The following is a 24220-nucleotide window of genomic DNA, read 5'->3' as shown; positions in this document are numbered from 1 at the left end:
TGTCAGAGGGATCTATTTTTATTGCTCTCCCTGATCCTTTCCTCCACACAGTCCCCGCCGCCGGCAGGCCTGGCGCAGCCCTGGCAGCACAGGGCAGGAAGGCATTTTGTGCCGCTCCTCTCCCTCCCGGGCCGTGCCCTGGCTCCCGGCACAGCGGCAGCGCCACAGGACACGCTCTGCTGGGGCAGCTCTGCGCTCCCATCCCCAAGCTGTGGCTGGCAGGGCAGCGACTCGCCACGATGGGCACATTCCTGCTGAGACCCGCCAGCCCATCGCACCCAGGGCCAGCAGGGAGCCCGGGAGGACGTGGATGGCGAGGTTCCCCTAGAAGGTAGGAAGCCACGAGCCTTGGCAGTGCTGCTGCTGACTCACCAGTGGAAACAGAAACTGGTTCCCAGGCTCACTGCTGGCAGCTCCAAACCACCCCGGCCCCATGGGCATGGCAGCCCCTCGGGGTGGTGGGTGCAGCACACAAACACCCCTTCCCCAGCAGTGCCCCACAGCACAGTGCGAGGGGAAGGAAAGGTCTGCCCACGGGCTGCTCCCATGGCCAGGCTCCGCTCCCGGGCACAGAGGCTTTCTCCATCACCCTGTGGCAGCGCAGCCCGGCTGGCAGGGAGCCAGGAGCCCCGGCACACAGCAGCACTGGCTTCTGGATCCCAAGGGCCACCTTTGGCCGGGAGCCCCCGGGACGGCAGGAGCAGGGCCCTGCGGGGCAGCCCTCGCTCCAGACACTGCCCGTATTCATGGGAGCAGGAGACCGGGGCAGCGTGGTGCTGAGTCCTCCCCCAGCCCAGCCAACAAAACGGGCATTCAGAGCGGGGAGCGGGGGCTGCCCCGGGCAGACCTGAGCCGCCCGCGTGGCTGTTGGGACGCGGCATTTCCCCGCTGGGCTGGGCGCTCACAACGTGCGGCTTGTTGTCAGCCCGATGCCCCAGACACGCTGCTCGCACGCAGCCACGCGGGACCTGTCTGCCCCGGCCCGTGGGGGCAGCAGGTGGCACAGTGCGGTGGGGGACACTCCAAGCTCCCTGCCTGTCCTGCCATGTCCCACTCCCTGTGCAAACGAGGGTCAGCCCTCAGTGTCGGTGCTCAGGGGAGCTGCTAAGGAGCCATCTCGGAGGAGGGAGGCGACAGGAGCAATGCCAGGAGCGTCAGAAGGGCTGGGGCTTGTGTCCATCGCAGCGAACACAAGCCAAGGGAGGTGGAGCTGGAACTTTCCCACCCACACCTTGCACGACTCACATTTGCCTCTGCCCTCTGGTGAAGCTCCTCGCTTCCCCCAGGGAACTGCAGAATGAGGCCCAGGAGCAGGTCCTGCCAGCTCCCAGAGACACCACCTGCACCCGGCCGGTGCCCGCTGTGCTGGGGAGCGGGGACGAGGAACATCTGGTCTGCTGAGCGCTCGCCAGGGCACAGGGCCAGGGCTCCCTGCGCGGTGGCACCAGCCCCGGGCCGTGCCCCGAGTCAGCCAGCGGCTGTTCCTCCTTCCTCATCCCCACCCTGGAAATTATTTATTTGCTGAAGAACAGCATTCCCTGGGAAGTCTGCGCTAACACCGAGGGACAGCCTCGGCTACAAGGGAAAAATAAACATCTTGAGCCTTGGAGGCCCTGAGGCTCTGCCAACACCGGTGCTAAACCCAGGGCCAGAGTCTGCAGCCACGCAGGGTCAGCGCAGGAGCACAGCAGGGTGCCCCAGGACAGGGGCTCCAGGCACCCCCCGTAACAACCAGAGAAAAAAGGTTCAAAACAAATACAGCAGGTTGTAATGGAAACACCCAATAGACACCTGAAAAGTTGTACAAAGTGATTTACTTTCCCAGGTGGCCTTGCTCTGAGCAGGCTGTTGCACCAGAGATCTCCAGAGGAGCTTCCAGCCCTACCTGTGTTTGCTCTTCCGCGTCAGTGAGAGGCACCAGGCTCACCTGCGACACGCTGTGGAGGAGCACAGGGGAACAGAACGTCTCTCCAGAAGAGAAGCCCAAACACAGCTGGGCACAATGTGACAGGAGCAGCCCCTGCCCCGCTCCCAGCCCAGGACCAGCCTCTCCCACAGCCCCTTCAGCCACCAGGCTCCCGGGCAGGAGAGCGCAGGGCCGGGATCCTCGCAGCAATGTGCCGCATGGCCACGCGTGCTGGTGACAGGTCTGTGCTCCTCCAGGAGCTGCTGCCCCACAGGATGGCAACACAAAGCGTTTGTACCCCCGCCGTGGTCCCACAGACACGAGCCAGAGGACGGTTCCACGCACAACGCTCCATCTCACAGCTCCAGGCTGCGCCCTCGGCTGCAAACGTATCGCGTGCAGGCCCACACTAAGCTCCTAACAAAGCCACCGCGCTGCCAGCACCGGCATCACCGCAAAGCTACCCCTCCCCACAGCTCAGTACATGGGAAACGCACTTCACCACACATAATTAGATCTCTCTGGCTAAAACTTGAGGCTTAAGAGTCCTTCAGATCTATGGTAAGCTCAGAGAGCAGAATTAAGATCTTTTTCCTAAACAGAATCTGGATCCAATCTAAGGATTCCATAATGGGTAGAGAATTTTTCATGTGCGAATGCATTAGCTACACTAACGCAAACCACAAGTGCTGCAGCACTAATGCTCGAGCAGCACTAACTCTTCCTCACATCCGAACCAAAAAAGGCCTTTGGAATCACAACTCCATCTCCGAGTTCCAACCAACTCCGTCGGGGACAGAAAGTCAAACCATTTCACTGCTTCAGCTGACAGTGTGGAGCTGTGAGACCAGGGAGTGCCTTGAAACCTCAGAGGTAAAATCTCCTGGTTCAACCAGCTCCTCTCGAGTCCAGTTTCCCGACTGGACCTCAACAAGTCTTCACACGCACACTAAAAGAACACTCGGTCTGAAACTATCACACCTGCCTCGTTTTCCTAACATCCAGAACAAGCGCCAGCAGAATTCTTCCGTCTCAATGAAGTCCTCTAAACCACCTCAGCAAATTAGTTCATCTCCAAAACACTTAAACACTGGCACAAGACAGAAACTTCAAATATTTACTCTTACGCTACTGAAGGGATGAATTCCGGCTCACTGCGAACATCCCTGTGAAGTTTTCATTTTAAATCGACCTCAAGCTAAATACTTTTTACATGTTAAGCTGAACCAGCTTCACAGATCCGTACTCATCTGCCTGCTCTTCAAAAAAAACCCAACAAACCCAAACGGCAGGTTTTGTTAGCATTTTCATTACCAATCGAAGTTGCAATAAACTTTCTGTGAATCCTCCAATTCACCTGCATAAAGCTGACGAGTTCTTTAGCCCACCGCACTGAAAAAACCACCAGTGACAGCCTCCAAAGAAAATTCTGTTTAATGAGCCAATATAATTAATAACTGTCGGCACACTGTGGTTTTATGCCTTGATGGCGTATTTCCGGACAGGGTACAAACGTTCTTTTCGCTGCTGTTTCTTGGTCTTCAGATTTTCTTCGTGCTTATTTAATCTGCGTCGCATGGCACGAGTCTTCTTCGGCCGCAGATCAAGAGGCTTATACTTTTTGCCCTGTTTGCAAAAACACACAACGTTTGAGTTTGAGAGGCTGCGAGGCAGCAACTGGTGCGCGAGCTCACAGGGAGCCGAGCTGCCTCTAAGAACACCAGCAGCAACAGTTTATGCTCCTTTGTGATGGCACTGTCACTACAGCCCAAAGCTTAAGAGAACTTCTGTCCAGCAGGAAACATGCGTTGACTCTATTTCTTGTACCAGTTGTGCTAGCGTTGGCTCAGGTTTAAGTAAAGCTTCATCTTAGAAGTTCCAGCTTTCCAACACCCCCTGAAAAGTTATTTTTTTCCTATTCTATTTGGCCCCCAAGAACTAATATTCTGAAAATCACAGAAACTTTTCTAGAAGCACACTGCACCCTGGAGAGGTGATGCTGCGCAGAACATGGACCTGGCAGCAGCAGGTGCACACCCGGCCCACAGAACTCAGGGCAGTCTTGCAGTAATAGTTAAAAAATAATCAGGACTAGAGAATTTTACAACTAAACACAAATGAGGATTTTTTTCCTTGAGTTTTAAGCTTTCAAGTAACAACCCACAAAATTAGTTCCTTCCTTCAGACTATGTATTTGAAAACAATAAGAGAAAGAAGAGCACTATGTAAGATACTTGGACTTACCTTATAAAACTTCCTCAAGTTCTCCTTCTGGGTCTGGTTGATAACAGTTAAGACTCTGGCAATGGATTTGCGCACCACACGTCTGCAGGTGGGAAAAAAACACGTCTCAGAACATACTGAGAAACAAGCACCACAGATTTAGGACCAGCATACAGAAAATGCGTGCATGCTACAACCAAGTAACTCACGTTGTGCTCGCTAGAGCAAAACACTAACAACTCCTGGCACATCTCAGCTTAACACCTTTCAAGGTGCCTTCCAAGCCCTAACACGCTGTGATCTCCGAGAAAATAGACGCACAAATGGGTTTTCAAGCCTACAAGCACCTGTGCCCCTTCCACAGCGTTTTTTCTTATTTTTACAGAACAAGGTGCCCGCACAGCCTGTACCAGCTCCACAAACTGCGCCTGCCCCACGGCCTGCGCCAGCCCCCCCCAGACACATCGCTCCGCGGCCCGCGCTCCCAGGCGGGTCCCGAGGAGGCCGCCGCCCCCCGCAGAATCGCCGCCAGCACCGCTGCCCCAGGCCGGTCGCACTCACATCTTGGAGAGCTTGGAGGCGGCCCCGCCGGTCACCTTGGCCACGCGGAGCTGCGACAGCTCCACCTTCAGATCGTCCAGCTGCTTCAGCAGCTCCTCCTTCTTCTTCCCGCGCAGGTCTCGGGCCTTGATCTTGGCCTGCGGGCGCCGCACAGACCGTCAGCCCGCTCCCGGGAACCCGCGCCCCGCCGCGCCCCGCCGCCTCCCGCCGCCTCCCGCCGCCCCGCCGGCCCCGCGCCGCCGCCCGCCCTCCTCTCCCCCCTGCGCGGCGCCGGATGCCGCCGGATTGCGGCCCAGGCACAGGGCCCGCTCACCATGATGGCAGCACCGGCGCGGCTCGGGGCGGAAGGGACGGAAGCCGCGCGGGGACAGGGGGCGGAGGGTGCTGCCGGCCGGAGCCTACCAATCCGCGCCCGGCCGGGGGGAGGAGTCTGCGCTTCCCCCGCGGGCAGTGCGGTGGTACCGGCCCGGCGCTGACAGGGAAGGCGGGAGGCTCCGGGGCACCGGCCCCTGGGGAGGGGGCTGCTGCGCCGCTCTGCCGCCGGCCCCCGCGTCTCCTTCAGCCGCCCGAGCCCTGTCAGAGCGGAGCCGGTGTTCCCGCGCTGGCCGAGGTGCGGCACTCTTACTCCATTAGCGGTGGGGACGTGACGGCGGGTGGGGCGGGAGCGGCCACCGCGGCAGAGCGGGGCTGGGGCAGCGGCAGCGGGGTGGCCGTGCGCGCAGGTGGCCGGGCGGGACGGGCCGAGGAACGGACGGAGGGAGCGGGTCGGGTCCGGCTCGGCGGGACAGGCCTCCCCGCACGGTGGCGCCGGCTCCCGCCGTATCCAGGCACCGCCGTGCCTCAGCGGCCCCGCGCGGGAGGACCGGGGGCTCCTGATTGACAGCCTGCGCCACTAATCAGAGAGCCGCCTCGCTGTTATCCCGGGCGCTCAGCCAATAGGAGCGGGTGGGGCTGGCCCAGACTAGCGTGAGGCGGCAGCCTCGCTCCGCGCAGCCGAAGCCTTCGCCGCGGCGGCGCTGGCGGCTTTTCCCGGGAGCTGGCGGGGGCGGTGCGGATGGTGAGAGGAGCCGCCCGGCAGCGCCTGCCCCACACCGGCCCGGCCTCCAGGTGCGAGGGGCGGTGGCGTGGGCGGGCGGGAGGGAGCGGTGGCGGCTGCGGGCGGCTCGGGGCAGGCCCGGCGGCGGCTCCCCCTCACCGCCGGCTCGGCCCCGCAGAGCTGCAGGCCCCGCGGAGAAGCCGTGCCGCAGGCGGGAGCCCAGGTAAGGCGGTCGGGCGGCGCGGCAGGTGGGGCGGGGCTGTGCCCAGCGCCCCCTCCCGTGGGCATGCTCCGGCGGCGGGGCGGCCTCACCGCGGCGTTTGGCGCCTTCCGAAAGCGGGCGCAGGTTCGCAGGTGTGTGCCCTGGCCGGGCTGGGGGCAGCGCGGCGCTGAGGCTGCCCAGGCCCCGGGCACGGAGCCGCGCTCGCCGCTGGCTCTGCCGTTAATGGAGAAGAGAAATGCGATGTGACACGTTCTGTGCTTAGGCCTTGACTTGCAGTGTAACTGTAATAATTAAGAAAATGGTCCCCGCTTTATGAAGTTCTCTGTTTTTTATGGTGTCTTCCCTCTCATCACCCCACCTCTCCCAGCTGGGGAGGCCGTAGGTGTTTCGCACACCTTTGACAGGTACCCGCAGTTCTGCATCAGCGAATGAATCGTTTTGGATGAAATATTGCTGGGTTTTACAATAGCTGCCTATGCAATGTTGGAAATCCAGATTGCAAGTTTAACTGAACCATTGTGAATTTGTTTTGATTTAAAACTTTCATCTTGGCACCTCCCTCTTCACCAAATTCTTGGTTTGTACTGATTAATGACCTGGCTAGTATGTGAGGTGAAATCCCCCTGGAGATAGAAGCTGGATGATTGCTACGTTGGGTCATCCCCCTGATTTCTTGCCTGTTACTAGCTATAAAAATGGCAATAACCAAAGGCTCCCCAAGATACAACACTCAGGATCAAGACTGCAGGTTTTCAGAGTTTGGGTCTAATCTCCCACCTCACAACAGGACCTGTTTTTGTCAAAGCCTGAGTTGCACTTCTGCAACTTAATAACCAGGCTCCAAGCTTGCTTGTTTAAGCTGTGTCTTGGCTACGCAATTCTAGTCCTTCAACCTGCAAAATGGATCCCTTAATACAGAAGATTGCTAGTTTTTCCAAGAGCTATCCAAATGCAGTCCATCTTGTCTAAGCTAATGCAAAGCAGCACTGTTAGACCATGTGATGGTTAAAATGCTGTTTTGAGGCATCTCCCACCATTCCTGTGAGCAACAGAACCACAGTGTTGGTGGCAGCCTTTGGAAATCGTAGAAGATCCTCCTGTTACAGGTCTTGCTATGGAAGTTTGCAGATGTGGTTACTGCTGCCTTGTGTGAACCCTGTTGTGTAAGAGTTGTGACTTCCCTTGCTCAGACTGCTGCGGCGGTGATTAAGAAGCGTGACACCTGACTGTAGGTCATGTTCTTAGAGATGTTCCAATAAACTGGGTCACCATTTATGTTAAATTAAAGAATCAATGAGTCAATTAGAAGCAAAGAGCATAGTTCTCTGATCATTCTGGGCTGCCAAAGTAATACAGAGAGTATACACAAACGTGATATCCAGCTACTTTGCTACAGAAAATATAAAAACCATTTATAGAAACTACATAGAGAGAAGAAATACTGCGCTGTGCTATAAAGGAGATTGTGATCATTGTTGTAATTGTTTTATCTTGAAATATAGGTACAGCACAGTATCAAAATGCAATTGGCAATCCATGTCCCTTGCAAACATTGGAAGATTTTATCACAAAGATGACTAGTCAGGCTAAACTCTACATGTAAGAAGGATGCAGACAGCAGCACCCTGTTGTGTGTTCACCTTCTCAGCTGAGAAACCAGATCTACAAGTCATAAAATGCCCAAGTGTTTAGCAGCAGGAGGGATATTTAGCTGGCCTGTATCGTTATTCGTTTATGTGTTACTGTTTTATTTGAGGAAGTAATAAAAATGGAGGATAACAGTTAAAACCTGTCAGAGGCTTTTCCCCTGTCTCAGTTCTGTGCTGAAACGCAGTGGTGTTGCACGGAAGGCACAGATTTAGGCGGGTGGGAGGCCGGGGCTGTCGCTCCCTCCTCTGCTGCCAGCGCTGCTCCTGTCACACGCTGTGACTGCACAGCCCCTGCTCCGCTGCAGCCGCGCTCGCCGTGTCCCTGCCAGCCACACTGTGCCTCTTCTTGCATCGCTTTTATTCTGGTTTAGTTCTGCTGGCTTTAAATGGAGTTGTTTATAAACTGTTGTGGAATAAATGGGTAATGGGGATTAATTTGATCACCTGGATGTGTTACTTTGTTGGCTTATCTTTTATTCTGCATTGTGCACTTTGGGCAAGGGGGGAAGAGTTCTGACGTGAAAATCTGTTCTGAGGGGCCGTTACTGCTTAAATAGCTAAAATTTAACTGTACTTTAAACAAAAAACCCTGACACCTCCCACTAACTCCCCAAAGCACGATATAACTTGTGTGTTGCTGTCTTTTTTCACAGAACTTTTCATAGGTTAGGGTTTTCATGGTTTTTGCTTTGTTTTAATTTTTTTGGCATTGGGTTTTTTGTCACCAAAATCTTCAGTTGCAGCAATTTTTGTAGAAGGAAAACCAGGTCCTGTACATGCAAGTTTTATAATCATTTTCTGTGGTTTCTTGCATAAGAACATTCTGCAGGCTTGGCTTTGGCGGCTGAGCAGCTCCCTTTAAGCACTAGCGCTGCTCTGGTGTGTGCAGAGGTGTGGAATGGGGTACGTGTTGCAGCAGAGGGAGCAGCTTAAAGGAGTGGACCAAATTGTGTGTGGGAGCTGCATGGAGGGTCAAACAGAGGTCTGTTTCTATAAAGTATGTGGGTTAGTTGCCAACACAAATATTACCTAGCAGTTTACATGTGCTGAGAGAGTGCAGTGCAGGCCTGCAAGAGGAGCAGGATAGAATAACCGTTGCTCTGGTTCCCTGAGGATGTCAGGCAAGAAAGGAAGTGTGCGATGCCAAAAAGCCTGGATGGAGCAGCAGGTTTAGAGGACTTGTCATCTGAAGTATTTTTAATTATTGCTATTATTATAATGGAACACAGACTAGAAGCTGATTTTTTGAAATGTAATTAAAGCAGAAGGCAGCAGAGGGATTTCTGTGCTGCGTGGCGGAGGAACGGTCCAGGAGCAGTTCCGACCAGGCGGGTGAATTCCCAGTGTGATGCTCTCGGTGCGGTTCCTGAGCTTGCTGGCAGCTTGCTGCCAACCACCGCTTCGGGGGGAGAACCGAGCTGACCAAAAAGCTTTCCATAGCTTGTACTGTGTGCTCTTTTTTCAGAGTAAGGTTCCAGTTGGACACCAGCCATTGGCACCTTGGTGGGGAACACTAACGAGATGCGGAGTGTGATGAGAACTGCCCTTGTGATGGTTCACTGGCCTGAACTGCCATTTGGGCCATCTAGTAGATAGTGGGACTTGCTAGAAAGAGGTCTCTCCATCGCATTAACATCAGGCTACATTGTATAGCAACCATTCAGTTTTGAATTAGTGAGTGTACATTGAAGAGTTAAAACATTGGTTGTTTTTTGAGCAAAGAAAGAAAAAAAAAAATCTGTCTTGTAACTCGGATGCTTTTCAGGAACTTGGCCGCTGTGGATACGAGAGGCATGTGCTTTTCCGCCCTGCTTTAGGTGATGGGTTAGTTCAAGGGGGCCCAGATTTGGCTCAGTCAACACTTGTGTTGGCATCTTGCCATGGAGTGTGCATAAAATGGAGCTGACTGCAATTCCCTCCTCACTCTAACATGGAGGGGCAGCCCGGGAGACCCGCGGCCCCGGATGCCGTGCTGGAGGTTGCCTTGCCTGTGAGAGCCACGCTGGGATGTGCGATCCCTGCAGCATGGACTCGAAAGCAACGATCAGGTCACAGTATAAGTCCCTGGGTTGTATTTTGGTGTCCTGTCATAATTAGTGTATTTCAGCTCTTGTTGTGCCTGTGCTCCCAAAATCTTTCTCCCTTCTCACAGCGGCTTATGTGCTTTTCCAGATATGAGGTTCATATCTCATTTGCAGACTCTTCCTATGATTTTTGTGGCTTATGTGCATTGCCACAAAATCAAGATAAAACACAACTGGCATTTTAGCTGCTCCAAGAACATTGTGTGTAAATAAACCACTAAATAGTTTAGCTTGTGAAATGTAAATACGCACAGCTCAGCCCTCCGCAGCTGATGGTGTTTTTCTATCTCCCTTCTTCCCCTCCCACCCCTGCCAAGTGTAGGCTAGCCTGATGTTCTTTTTGCTATTGCTCTCTCACACAATGCAAATGACTACCAAGTACCATGTAGGTGGAATGCAGGCACCACTACAGATTCATGATTTGAAACTGGATAAAAGGAAACACTTGCATCCTCTTCCACCTTGCTTCTGAACCATCTCCTAGGGATTCCCGGGCTCTGCTGACCCAGAAACTCTGACTCGGAGCTTGAGCTCATTTTTAGTAGCAAGCCAGTTAAGTCAGTGGAAGAGCAGAGGCCCAACTGTGATGACATTTTTAGCCTTTGCCTTTTTTTTCCACCCTGTACACAGAAGGTCACGAACTGCAGCGAAAGAGGGATCACAGAGGGCGCAGAGTGGACAAATGTGGAACAAATTGCCAGTGGCAGAAACATAAAGAAGAGAAGCAAAAGTTTTGTGTTCTGTAGGCAGTTGCAAAAGGCCACGTGCATCCCATGGTGACATCACGTCTCTTGTATTGGTCTGTGCCTATAGTGAATTCAGAAGAGTGCTGGTAAGGTGTGGCTTCTATGATCTGAATGTGGAAGGCAGGAGGGATGATGCTCTGTTTCCATGGGGTGATGGTCATAAGCAGCTCTGCATTTTTCTTGGAGAAAAGATGCCAAAGCTGCAGTTCTGGATACTTCTTACTTCTAGTACTACTTCTGCAAGTTAGCTGCAAAGTTAGTATTTTTTTAGTAGGAAAAATACTTCCTTGGTGAATTCCCAGTTGGAGTAGAACTAGTTGCACTTGCAGGTGACTTGCAATCAGCAGCACTGTCATTTGTTTACAAAACAGAAGTTCTTCACCCTCCTAGTTCATGTGGCATTTCTCCTTAGTACCCTTTTGAAATCAGCAAGCATCCAGGCAGAGAGAACGTGATTTGACCGGCATTATCAGCTAAATAAACTAGCTGCATGTTTCTCTTTCTTAAGTTACATTGTGAGTTGATTTTTATTGTGGTGTCCAAACACAAAATGTCTCTGAAGCCCGGGCTCTGCCCAGGCGGCTCTCATTGTGCATTCTGTGTGTGTCTTGTTACAGCAGTGGGCTCAGCGGGTGCAGGAACGGGCTGGGTGTGCTGACATGGAACTGGACCCAGCTGCTGCTGCCCCGGCTGCGGCCCCTGCCCGGCCGGGCGGGCTCATCCTGCCGCGTCCCAGCCCGCGGCTGTGCCAGGAGCTGCTGCCGCTGCAGTGCAGAAATGCCCTGACGTGAACAATGGCTGGGGATGAGAAATGGCTGGGTTTGGGTCCAACTGGTACTAAAAACCTGAAGTAAAATACAGATTCTCATTCTAATTTTAGCCAAGAAGCTTCACTGGGTGACATTGATCAGTTCTCTGCATTGTAGTAAATCTGTTCCTGTGCATATCTTTGAAGGGCTGGAATGCCATGGACATCAGTATTTATAAGGTCCGTGAAGTCACCTGTTAAATGACATGTTAGTGTCATGACCTGTTAAGTGACATGTTCTGGTTTTTGGAAGAGTCGCTTCTGAAAGATGTGCTTGTACTTAGACTTACAAAATCATACCATTTTTTCCTGAATGTGATAGTTTAAAGTATAAATGCCTAAAGATGTAAGACTAAATTCTTCCAGTTTTGAAGTAAGACAGACAGGTTGTATATAATATATGTGAAGTTTCTGTACTCCAGACTGCTGTGTTCACTACTACGGGCTCTGGTTTCCTTGGTAAAATACCAGACAGAATAAATGTGCTGCCAAAGCCTTTGTAATGAGGTTGTTTGCCTCTAGTAGTACAAGATGAGAGTTTTTAAGGGTAATGCTGACGCTCTAGTGAGAAGAGTTGTTCTGTCAATGATGGTTTAAGTGAGGTAGATAAAGCACTGCCAGTAGGTACTCACAGCTTTTATCCTCTAAATACTCAAGTGATGGGGCTGTCCAGGTGCCTCTGGATGCAGGACACAACCAGCAGAGGCTGAACAGAAGACAGACAGGTTGTACAAATGCTCTGTCAGGAGGTCACAGTCCTGTGTCCAGCCAGCTCTGCAGCTCTAGGAACCTGCCCTGCCTGCACCCGGCCTTGCTCAGCAGAGCCGGCGTGCTGGACAGTGTGCCGGGCAGCTCACCGCGCTTGCTGGGGGGGGGAGGTTTCATTTCCTGGCGAGTGTCAGGTGTGAAGTTACGACCACCCTCTTCTACCAGGCAGCGGAATGGCAGGTTACAGTGATCCTGGCTAAGGCATTGTGCACCTAATACGGTAATTTAACATATCTACACTTGACTTTCATTGTCAGCTTCATTTCCTCGAACCAGAGTGTTCTCCTATGGTTCACAGAGCCCGCCTGGCTCTCCAGGCCCGAGTGCGAGCACAGGGCCGGTAAGGAGTGCGTGCCATGGACTAAAGTGCTCTCTTTCCCATCCAGCTGAGCCTGGAAAACCTTAGATGAGAGACAACAAACAACAGGGAAGTGGAAATGTGAGTGATGTGACACATCACTTGAAAAATCCTGGCTGGCATTGTGAAACTTTCATCTGCTTCCTGCACCCATCCCCCCTGGGATTCTCCTCTACCCTGCGTGCTGCAATGGGGTGAATTTCTAGAATCTATTGATGTGTTGTACCAAGCAAACCTGGAATTGTGTGTTCTGAGAGCGTGGTGAGAACCTGGCACACGAAGCGCGGTGCTTGGCTAGCACAATTCTTCTGCCTTGTTTGGCCTGAGGAGTTGGCAGAATCTTTGAGAGAATAATAAGTTCTGCTGCAAGTCACCATTTTCTGACTTATTTTAATAGTCTTTTAAACCAATGTTTCAGTGTCTCCTTTAGCAGACTCTGGAGATAATTTTTTTAAGATGCTACTTAAAAATTGTCATGCAAAACAGCCCAACACTTTTGCATGAAAGAAAGCAAAAAATGACAAATACAAAACCGAAAAATGAAGTAGGTGATATTTCTGGTACAGCTGGGCTGTCAAAACTGAGAGAACTGCCTGTTTGCAGAAGAGGAGCACAGATCTGTGGGTTACTTCTGGTACCAAAGAGAAGGGGAGGTCCACACTGTGGATGTACTACTGGTTGCATTTTATTTCTATTTTTCCTGTGGAGCTCAGCACTCCCCGAGGAAAGGGCAATGTCAGTAGCTATATTCCTCCCTCTGCTGTGCCCACTTGCTGTTTCTAATAATAATTCTTTCTCCTGTCTGTAACGCTGCTGCATTACAACACAGTCTTTAGCGCAGGGAAGAGCTCCTCCTCTCCCGAGCTGCTCGTGATAGTAGTTCTTGCTTTGTACACCGCCCAGTATCACCCCCTCCGGAGCATGAGAAGCCAAAACAAGTGCGTGAGATAACTGATTTTATTTTCCTTCTCTGTCAGCTGGAACAGCCAGCCTCACCTATCATTTAATGGCTCCTGTTGGCCTTTTGCTTTCCATCTTTCCTTCATATTCAGGCATGTGCTGTGTCTGTGTGAATCCAGGGTTTAAATTGCAGCAGCGCCTGTCTCATGTCTGTAACCAAAATGCTGCTTTGAATTTGAGATCTGTAGAAGAGTTACCTCCTGGCAGCTTTTCTAAAGATATCTCACAGAGGGAAGTGGTCGTGCTTAGTACTACTCCACTCAGTTCTTCACTGCTTTTCTTTCTTGGCTCAACCCCTTATTCCTTTTCCTGATTATTTTTTCATAGAAGGAAGACTGTGTGCCAGTGATGTGATTCAGTCCGAGTATCTTTGTAATATATTTTCTGTATGGTGTTATTTTATAATCATCATGAAGATAGATTTGCCATGTAGTGAGTGAGGAACCAGTCCATTCTGAGCAGGATTCGTGCTTACTGTTGAAGTGTCAGGATTTTCAATAGGACTTTCCACTGCACCATGTACACATGTAGATGCACTGGATCATTTCAAAGTCCTGCTTTCTGAGTGCTGTATGTGGCAGAGCCAGAACCTGCTTTTAATTATCTTGCAAGAGACTGAAACCTGGTCTGCTCCGTGTCCACCGTCCCAGGTTGATGCTGTGGGGCAGCCCGGCTCTGCTGGCTGGGGCTGGTCGTCCCACGGCAGCTGTGCTGCATCTTCAGGTCATTACACACACACTGTTTCATTGTGGTGTGGATGGCTGAGGTTTCATGTCATTGTACTTTTAACTCTGATTTGGCTGTTTACGTACTAATGTACTATGCTCTAACTTTCCACAAACCAGCATTGTGCTAAATATTTGGGAATTGGCTGGGCTTGCAGTAGACTTTCAAAGTACATCTTAATTGCCTATAACCTGAAAGTTGGCCAATAATATAATAGTGGTGCTTGGGGTAGCTGGGCAGTATAACTTATGGGTAGCATAAAAGAAAATTGACTTTGCTATTAAATTAAAGGAATTATGTGCAGACCTCATGAAACATACTTTGCAATTGAAGCAAATGCCTCAATTTTTGCCAATATGTCTGAAGCTGCTGTCGCGCGCCTGATCCAGCTCGGTGTAGCGCTGCCGATCCCACCGGCCTCGCCGCGGGACTCGGGTCACCCTCGCTGCGGAGCACACGGGACCTGGGTGTCGTCCCTCGCGCTGACAGCCCTGACTCGCCTCCTGGCTACTTCTGACATCGTGTGTGAGCTCCCGCTGCTCGCTCCGATTTCATACGTTGGTGCTTTAAGTACTCGGTGTTGTGTGTGTCGTGCTGTGTGAATGTAAATGTTGAGAGATTTCAAACACAGTCTGGTGCTTCGCCAGATTCACGTCGTGCTTGCTGGGCTCATACCAACAGCTTGCGACATCTGGTTGGTATGTTTGAAACTCTCTTACGCTGTCTGGCACCCATGTTGCAGTTACCTGACAATAAGTAGATACTTCCTACCTTTTTCTGGAGCTGTTCGACAAGCGGTTTGTGCAGTGCACCCCGTGTCCTTGCACCAGTGCTCTCGTGCACTGTCACTGGGTGTGTAAAAGACCAGTGGATGTGTGTGCTGCATCCTGGCTAAACTGGGATGTCATGGAAGTGCTGGGATGACAGGGTATGCTCACGAACTTAGCCCCAAAAGATGGCACGAAGTGTTTGTTCAGGGAAGTGTTTCTAAAGTCTGTTTGGATATTGTGAAGGTTTTCGTGACAGTTGATGAAAGACACCTCAGAATATTTACCAATTTTTTGCCATTTCTTTGCAATTTCTTGGCTTAAATTGGGACTTGTAGGTAATTATTGATACAAATAGCATCCAAACAGAGATTCTGCACAAGTGGAAACTTGTTGCTTAATAAAGTGCTTACCAGAACCAATAGAGAAGTTGCTGAAAGTCCAAGCTCTGCATTTGCCCAGTTGGAGGTGTGTTTATCTTGCGTTGAAGTGATGAGAGACGCAGCGGAGCCCAAGACCTGGCAGCGTGTTCAGAGGAGCGTGTGGTGCTGCTGCTGAGGAACCTGTAGCTCACCTTTGGATGATCAAAAGCATAATTTTACATCTATGATGTATCAAGCAAGATTTTAAAAGCCGCTCTGCCTTCAGAGATATTCCTTCAAAAATATTCCTTTACTTAATCAATACTAGGATTAAATATGTTATATCTTAGTTTTCTGTTCAGGTGACTACTGTACAATATGACATTTTGCTCATACGATCAGTAAAAATAGATCTGCAGGTATAATTTTGGGCAGTGCAAGCCACGGAATTAAACAGGCATGGGCAGTAGAGAGGAAGCAGGATGTTGTTTAGCATTCTGTCCAAAGTTGCTGTGTTTTAGCCATAGCAACTAGTGAGCTAATGTTTTCAGCAGTTCCAGAAGAGAAAGAAACGTAACCAGACCTGAGGCAAGTCTCTCTAAATATAGCTACAGGATAAACACCTCTGCAAAAAGGCAAATTGAGAGAGGATTTCTTTGTCCAAGTATGAAACCCAAGTACTGTTTGTGTTACAGTCCTTTTGTTGGCAGTTCTGTGTTTGTGAATACAGTCCTCAGAAGTTTTTTAATTTTATGACTGTTGTACTACTTTTGTTTTAAATTTTTGTCTGTTAACTGATGCATTGTGCAATAATTAGTCCCATGCTTTGATTCTCAGCTGTTACTTTTAATGAGTCTTGAGGAGAGTAACCTGTGGGAGAACTGCATGCTCTTTGTCGCCATCCCCATGGAGCTGTACATGCATCTAATCTGGATGAGTTCATAGCAGCCCTCGATTTTTGAGTAATATGGCTATTTTCTTCTTCATAGGACTGAGTTTACCCTAAAAGAAATCATGTCATCAGGAGGAGCTGAAGATGATATTCCTCAAGCAGAGAGGAAAACAGTGACAGACTTTTGCTACTTATTGGATAAATCTAAACAGCTATTCAATGGCTTAAGGTTAGTGCATTTTTGACAGTATTCCTTCAGAAAAGCATTGGAACATACGCTTTCGTGGGTGATGCTGAAGTCAGTTGTACAATGAATATTTTTAACTCAAACCCAGTAAGTTTGTTTAGGAGAGAACAATATATGGGTAGTTTCGGACCATGTATGTAAGTAGGAGGAGAGGTTCATGCATTTCTTCTGAGACAGCAGGTGAGCTGAATGTCTCAGTCATGGCAGTTGACAGTAAACTAGAAGTTGGAAATTCAGTGAAACTTATAGAATTCCTATTGAAATGTTGTATATGAAGTGCACAATCACGGGCCAGGTGTGGCTGTGGACAGTCAGCAGTGTGCAAAAAAACCCCAGTGATATAGGCATCCTGTTTGTATAAATATATGCCGAGTTAAAGATTATGTATTCAAGAGCTGTCTTATTTCGGAGCTTTGCTGTAGAGTCTCTTAATGGACATGGTTTTTAGCTCATATCTTGTTGGCAGTTCAGCCTCTTACTGGTCTCTGAGTAATACTGTATGTTTGGGCCCATATAGCTTGCTGTTATTCAAACACAGATGGTTAGCAAAGATGTTTTTAATTCCTTCCCCCCCACCCCTCACTATAGATAATCCTTTCATGTGCTTTAGAAGTTGATTACCAGATCCAAAACAAACAGTTTGTGCTCCAAAATGAGAATGGTAAATGGACAGCAGAGACAAGGAGTTTCTGGTGATACATTCAGCACCTCCTGAAACAGCCAAAACCAAAAGGGCTGAGATCTTGAGGCCAGGATTTCCAGGACCTTTTATGTCATTACATTGGCTTGCTTGAAGTTGGCCTGAGTCACTGCAGAGCACAGATTCATACAGTCCATGTGTGGATCGTGACACTCAAGTTAGATCACAGAGGTGACAGTGCTGCAGCCGTTCTGGCTTTTCCTCCGGGCATGGGGGTAGTTAGTGCTTGTATCAGATTTCCAGATCAGAGATGTAGTTTCCATGTGTATCCATGGTACTTTGCCAAAAAGAAACCTCCTTATCAGCTAGAAGAAAATAGAAAGTACTTTTGGATGAAATTTGGGCAATAAAAATAGAGAGACAGGCTTCAGCAGCTGGCTCTGCTGTGTGAAAATAAGAACATACCCGAGCAGCAGCCCGCCTGCGTCCTGGCACGACTAATGTAGTTGCTTCTTCCTCTGAACTTGACAACCATTTCACCTGTAATGCCTGTGATTCCTATGGGCAAAATGACTGGATAAAGCAGCATCATAATTTTCAGATATCTCCTCTGTTAGTGCGTGTTCTCTTCTGGGTAGTTCACCTGGAAATGACTTGGCAAATATCCTAATTCTTAATCCAGTTGCTTGCTTTGCCCTTTAGCGTAATAAATGCATTAGGTTCATGCCTGCCGTCTTCTGTTTTGAGGATGACAATGGCCTTTGCTGTTGTGTTTTATGCCATTCTCTTTTCCCCCCCATGTTTCATGGAAAAGAAGTGATGGGGAGGGACAGGAGAGCAATGATTTCCTTCCTGAAACCTCCTCTGGGCACTTCAGCTCCAGGGACTGAGCCTATAGCTGCGTTGGCAGCTGCTGAGCTGCTGCTGCTGCCAAAACGCAAGGCTCAGCCTGCCACGTCTTTGTTTCAGTAGCGTTTCCTTCCTCTCTTCCCAGTACGGATGCCAAATACAGCATTTGAGGAAAACATATGATGATCTGCCAAGGTGGCTGCTCCAAAGTATACTTGATGCTCGCACTACCAGTGATACCATCCTTTGGTGGCTGTGCCTGCTGGAGTAGCTTCGAGGGGAGATTGTCTTTCTGGTGTCTGTACTCCCTTTTTGAACACCCTGAGCTATAAGTTGGAAACAGCTCAATGAAGTATGTTCCGATTGCTCTCTTCTCTCCTTTCCCCACTCACCTTTTTCTTGGAATAAGGCTGGAAAGAGAAAGCGTGTATGGGGAAGCTACAGCACAACGCCGCTATCCCACTGCTGCTTAGGTTCTGGGAACAGCAGTCTGTAATTACCATGAGCCTATGGACATAAAAGGAAATTGTCTTTTTATCATCTGTCAAAATTGTGGATGTATTTAAAGCTCTGAATGCTAAACTTGCAGTTATTGTAACCTTTCTTTTTGAAGTGTACTGCTCAGTGTCTAGGACTTGCTCAACATCTGCAGGTCTCTGGAAGTTGTCCCCATGTGACAGCTTCCATGCGGTGCTGACCAAACAAACTTCAGCACCTTTCCTTGGTTTCCAGCCAGTATTATCTGGCTTCTGCCAACAGCGTGGCTGGAAGGAGCTTCTGATGGAAAATGAATTATGAGCACATAAACGGTGCTGGCTTTTGCTGAGACTGGATGGCAAGATTGGACACAATTCTAGACTGTCTCTGGAATTTGTTCACCAGCCACCCTAGTGTGGCAAGTGAGCCAGTCTTCTGTGCCCCGTGGGGGAAATCCGTCCTTATAGAACATCTGAGCTTGTGTCTTTGTGTCCAGCTTAGAGTGTTTTAAAAGCCAAGAAAGTGGAAGCAGTTTCCACTCGTTGGAGGCCATTGTAATGAAGTGTGTAATGGTCTTCATGTCCGGATAGAACTGTCCTAAATCAAAGCATCTCCATTCCCTCCTCTGTGTCTGGATTCCTTCTTGCTGCCACTCCTCGCGTGGAGCTGGTGGTGCGGAGCAGCAGCGGGAGCTGCCCCGCCGCCCCGGTGCCGCGTCCTCAGCCATGCACACCCCACACCTGGAGGCTGCTGCTGTTTTCTCTCCATACTGCTCTAGTATCCTTCTGGAGATCTGGAAGCAGCAACATGTCTTGCTAAAACGTAGGTCTTTTGCCCTCAAGTTGGATGTGTTATTGCTTATAGATCATATATTCCTTTTCTTCTGCAGCGGGAGGAGCTGTATTAATAATCCTGTCTGCAATCGACTGAGACTTTAGTATTCTTTTGGGCTATTTCTCACCAAATAATGCAGATCCTCTGGTTGAATTAAAAAAAACTGCATTAAATGTCCTCTTTTGTGTTTTCACACAGCAAAATTTCTTCATACATGGGAGCAGCATGCACTATGTTCGGAACACAAAACAGTAAACGCATGGCAGCTCTTGTCTGCAAAAATCTGTGGTGAAACCACGGTAATGTATTGTCATAAATGAAGTTTTATTACAGCCATGTCAGAATACTATCAAAAGAACAAGTTCTGCTGTCTGTTTCCATGGAGATCTTTCCCGTTCCCTGGGGAGCCGAGGAATCGAGGGTATTGTGCAGCTATGCCAGCTGCAATTAGGCGAGCAGGCTGCTGGAGAAATACATGTGTGGACACCCAGCAGCGACTGTGGGCGACAACGGCCAGACACGAGTGCGCCGTGCTAGCGGAGGCTTTTTAAAATGCCACTAATTTTCATAGATTTTAAACTAGTGCAGTGCAGCGAGCTGAACTGTAGGCTTTACAAGAATGCTTACGCTCGTACACAGGAAGGTACAGAATTGAGGGGGACAAGAGTGAGCAAGGGCAGGTGTCTTACTTAGCTTAGCTCACTGAGGAATATACGCACACGCATCACCAGCAAATAGTTACCTGCTTATTTCTTCATTTGTGCACATACCTACTTACCAGTGCTCGAGAGAAGGGTATTTTCTTGTCTCCTTATGTTAGACTATTGCTCCAGCGTCCTGAGTGACTTGGCCTGGAGAGCCCAATTCGCTACTGTAGGGTTCTTTGAGCCAACTTGCTAATATAGTCATTCTTGAAGTTAGTGCCAGGAAACTCAGGTGGTTGGTTGTTTTTTTTTTTAATGATCAATTTTAGTGTTGTTTTGTATTCACTTTTTTTAAACGTTGAAACTTGTGGATTTGCTTATTAAATTTAACACTTTTCTTTCTCAAATATATGCATATGCAGTCTTGTCTTGTATATATGTTAAATGGCTATACTGTCTGTTTTGTGGCATGTTTTTAGGGATGCTGTGGTCAGATCTTCATGTATGTGCCTCCTGCAAGCTAATCGGGATTTTCTTGCAGGTTCCAGTAACAACAGCTTTTGAGAAACTACAGGAATGATGATTCTTGTAGTTCTGGGTGCAGGCAGAGCCATAAAGCGTTTCAAGTGGATTCTGAACAAAGCCATCCTGACATTGACACAAACTCTGTGTTTGTCTCTTGTCTGCTGCAGGGATTTACCTCAGTATGGCCAAAAGCAGTGGCAATCCTATTTTGGGCGAACATTTGACGTTTACACCAAACTCTGGAAGTTTCAACAGCAGCATCGGTAAGGGAATGTTGTAGGCAGACGTGTCTGTGGATTTAAGTGCAGCTTTAATCTCTGGCACATCTGGGGGCCGCAGTTAGGATTGAGATTTCACTATTATTCAAGCCTGAAGGGGGGGAAATAGTTGCTTCCTGCCGTGCTCACATTCTAATGAATTAAAATGTTGCAGAGTTTTCAGTGTGACTTTTTCAGCAAAACCTTTTGCTCTATTTAAATGCCTGTTGCTGTAATACATTACCCAGGAGAAGCGGGGCTGGTGGCTTCCGCAGCGCAGAGCCCATCTGGAGTGGTGTGAAGCGTCTTGCTGCAGCGTGGGCCCTGATCCTTCACACCTTACGTTGGCTGTGGAGTCTGAGTGTTCTCCTGGGAAGCTGCGACCTTTTGTTGTGTGCATTTTGTGCAACACACTTAGGTCTAGTTTATGCAAGATAGATGGTGCTTGTTCTGGGGTGCGTAGGCAGCGCCGCTGGCTCTGCGAGGGGCTGCTACTGGGAATGCCGGGCCAGAAATGAAAGCTGAATCTGGCCCCGGAATGGCTCTTTGTCTTGTCTGCTGTGATGTTCTGAGAAATTCTGGAATGCTTTTTAATCTTTCTTTTCTCTCTTGCGAAATAGACAAGTGTTGGACAATCGGTATGGGTTGAAGCGGTGGCAAATTGGGGAAATTGCTTCCAAGATTGGGCAGCTCTATTACCATTATTAGTAAGTAAGCACAGAAAAGGATTCCGTGGGGGAATGCAGTGTTAGTGGCTGCTCCATGCCAAACATCTGCATACTCAGTCAGGAGAAATGAGTCGTGATGCCTGTTTCTGGATGAGAAGGCCCCGGGGACGGCACGGGGGCGCTGCAGAGAGCGGCACCGGTGAGCCCGGTACCACAGTGCTGGTCAGGCTGCTGCTGTCTGAGGATTTACCTCCCGTCTCAAAGCGTCTCTAAGTCTTCCGTGTGTGCTGCACTTGACAATTGTGCAAAAGTGTGCTTTACAAGTTTGGAAGCTTAACATTCATTTAAAATTTGCAATTAACCTGTCACCTGTACATATGGGTACAAGATGGGGCGGATTTGGTTGTCTGAGGTTGAAACCAAGCTCTGAAATATGTCAGCAGGCACAAAGAATGAGAGTCTGGCTTTCCTAGGATGTTACTTGAGAGAGTTTTGCCATGGATGCACAAGATGGCTGAGGGGGCAGGAAGGAGGGTTTGGCACGGATTCCCATCTGAAGCCCTGAGCTAATCCGATTCTTCCTCTGCAGCTTGCGCACTTCAGAAACCAGCTATCTCAACGAGGCTTTCTCCTTCTACTCAGCAATTAGGCAGAGGTCATACTACTCCCAGGTCAACAAAGAAGACAGGTATGTCCGAATGCACACCCTTGGTCTTTGAAGACCAGAGTGTTGTGTGAACACAGCAAATCTATAAGCTGTAGGAGATAACTGGGGTAGAATCAGTGTTGTTGAAGGAAATTTCTTTTAATCCTCCTGCCATGATTAAAAAAATCTCAGTGTTATAATCAAAAACTTTGCTGTATGACTTGAGGAATATTTTATCTGGCCCTGGCTAGAAAGCTATTAGCCCTCAAGTTCAGTCGCTTGGAGTCCTGAGCAGTGTCAGTGCTGGAAGATGGGTCAGTTGGGCTGGAGCAGAGAAACCTGTTTGATTCTAGTCAGGCTTTTCAGGGGAACATCCGTCAGCACTGCAGTACAGCAGCCCTGTGTCACTGACTGGACAAGGTCCAAGAGCTCCAGGAGGCCTAACATCTTCCTTTCAGACGCTATTCTGAGAAAGGTACACTCAGAACAGGGCTGTGTTGTGCAGGGCAGAAAATGTGCTGCCTGCCAAGAACATAGATATAAATAAGAGTAGGTAGAGAACTCAGTTCTGGATCCTGATCTTATATTCTGGCCAGTAAATCTGCTTTCCCTCATTAAAGTGTGATTCTGTGGTTCTAAAGAAGAAATGATCTGAAGTCACCATCCAGATAAATGCAGGTTAGTTAGGGAGTTTCCTGCCGAGCCGCTCTGGACTCAAACAAATTGCACATCTCTAGTCTCGCTGACGTCTCAATGCAGCTGTGTGCCACAAAAGGTGAAGATTACTCTGCTCCCTTCTGATATCTATTGATCCTATCATCTTCTCAAAAATCTCTCCATTTCAGCCTGAGTGCTTGAGCCATTTTGGACAAGGTTGTTCTATTTTCATCTCGAATTTGACTGTGGTTTTTGTTGTTGTGTTTAGGCCTGAGTTGGTGGTTAAGAAGCTGCGTTACTATGCAAGATTCATAGTGGTTTGTCTCTTGCTCAACAAGATGGATGTTGTAAAGGACCTTGTAAAGGTACATTAAACAAGGATAAAGGTGCTAAGGGGTGGGAGGTTGCTGTTTTTTCAGGGCTTTCTCCTAATTAAGGAAAACATAATATAGCCGATTTCAGTTGCAATATTACTCATTGGATCGATGACCTAATTAGATCCCCCTCAGCAAGTGTTCATGACACACTGTTGCTTGGAAAGCCAGTGTCTCCTTGTTTGATGTTGAGCTTATTTCTCTTCCCTTCCAAACTTCTGACCCATGTCTAGAACACATCCTGAATACCTTCTGCACCTTCTAGAGATCCGTCAAAATTGAACCTTGCTACATGATGTAGATATTACTACAAAATTGGACCCTTCCAACAACCTTGCTGTAAGCAGCTTCTGCAACTGACAGTTTGTGTAGGTCGCATTGCTGCCTTTGTGTCTAAGCTTACTTGAACTGCTGGCTTAGCCTAGCAGCAGCTAAAAAAGCCATACTGTTCACTTCCTCAGTGGATTTAAGCTTACTTGTAGGCTGAAATTTGAGTCCTTGGTATCCATAGCTTATGGTAATAACCACTGACGTAGCTGTATGTGAGTGGGATAGTTATACTTAACTCCAGCTATTCTTTGCATTTGGACCTACTTAAAAGATACTTTGCAGTGCCAAAATTCAGTGTAACGTTGGCATTCTGTCTCCTGAAAGAGCACGTTTTGGCTGGCATGTTAGTCATAAGTGCGCTGCATATGTTCTCAAGTAATATTTTTAAAAATTATTATTCTTAAAGGCCAGCACAGCTAACCAAGTTGTGGAGCTACTGCCTGCCTGTTAAGCTCTCGGTGTAAGAAGTGACTGTGTCTGTCGTTGAACTTTTTACATCAGGAGCTGTCAGATGAAATTGAGGACTACACACATCGGTTTAATACTGAAGATCAGGTGGAGTGGAACCTGGTTCTTCAGGAAGTGGCAGCATTTATCGAGGTGAGAATACCAGTCCCTTTTAGTACCATGTGCTTGCTTGCAGTCCCTAAGAGCTGTTGCTTTTCCGGGCAGTAAGGCATTACTCTGTAGCCCACACACAAAATATATGTATGGCAAATTAATTTAAAAAATCTGCCTCAGTTATGAAATGTTTAAGTGTCAAAACCTTTGGACTTCTCTCTGACTGCAAATCTCTACTTTTTCTTGAATTCCTGATTTATTCTGGTTGCTTTTTCTAGGCAGATCCTGTCATGGTTTTAAATGATGACAACACCATTGTAATCACCTCTAACAGGCTCTCTGAAACTGGAGCTCCGCTGCTGGAGCAGGGGATGATAGTGGGACAGCTTGCTCTTGCAGATGCGCTAATTATTGGGAACTGCAACAACCAGGTAAAAGAAAT

General features: G+C 49.0%; 2 protein-coding genes across 11 annotated transcripts in view; one reads left to right on the top strand and one right to left on the bottom strand.

The window, feature by feature from the left end:
* Nucleotides 1-3324: 3324 nt before the first annotated feature.
* On the bottom strand, nt 3325-5204 carry RPL35 (ribosomal protein L35). The gene is made up of 4 exons (XM_065035406.1): nt 5004-5204; nt 4691-4827; nt 4151-4232; nt 3325-3532 (listed from the first exon to the last, which is right to left on the bottom strand). The coding sequence occupies exons 1-4, from the start codon at nt 5004-5006 to the stop codon at nt 3383-3385; spliced, it is 372 nt and encodes a 123-aa protein (XP_064891478.1). The 5' UTR covers nt 5007-5204; the 3' UTR covers nt 3325-3382.
* Nucleotides 5126-24220, top strand: part of SCAI (suppressor of cancer cell invasion) — a 31668-nt gene continuing 12573 nt past the window's right edge. Inside the window, exons 1-9 of one of the 10 annotated variants that reach the window (XM_065035399.1) lie at nt 5126-5300; nt 14415-14569; nt 16167-16298; nt 20453-20548; nt 21163-21249; nt 21800-21898; nt 22782-22878; nt 23719-23817; nt 24057-24209. In XM_065035399.1, the coding sequence (XP_064891471.1) occupies nt 16192-16298; nt 20453-20548; nt 21163-21249; nt 21800-21898; nt 22782-22878; nt 23719-23817; nt 24057-24209 (738 nt within the window). In that variant the 5' untranslated portion in view covers nt 5126-5300; nt 14415-14569; nt 16167-16191. Of the gene's footprint in view, nt 5301-5469; nt 5798-5904; nt 5950-14414; nt 14606-16166; nt 16299-20452; nt 20549-21162; nt 21250-21799; nt 21899-22781; nt 22879-23718; nt 23818-24056; nt 24210-24220 lie in introns of those variants that run through there. The other 9 variants (XM_065035397.1, XM_065035395.1, XM_065035392.1 and 6 more) reach the window with 9 other exon arrangements.

The sequence above is a fragment of the Columba livia genome, chromosome 19 (genome assembly GCF_036013475.1).
Source record: "Columba livia isolate bColLiv1 breed racing homer chromosome 19, bColLiv1.pat.W.v2, whole genome shotgun sequence".
NCBI classification, from domain to species: Eukaryota; Metazoa; Chordata; class Aves; order Columbiformes; family Columbidae; genus Columba; species Columba livia.
This window is presented reverse-complemented; position numbering and strand designations above follow the sequence as displayed.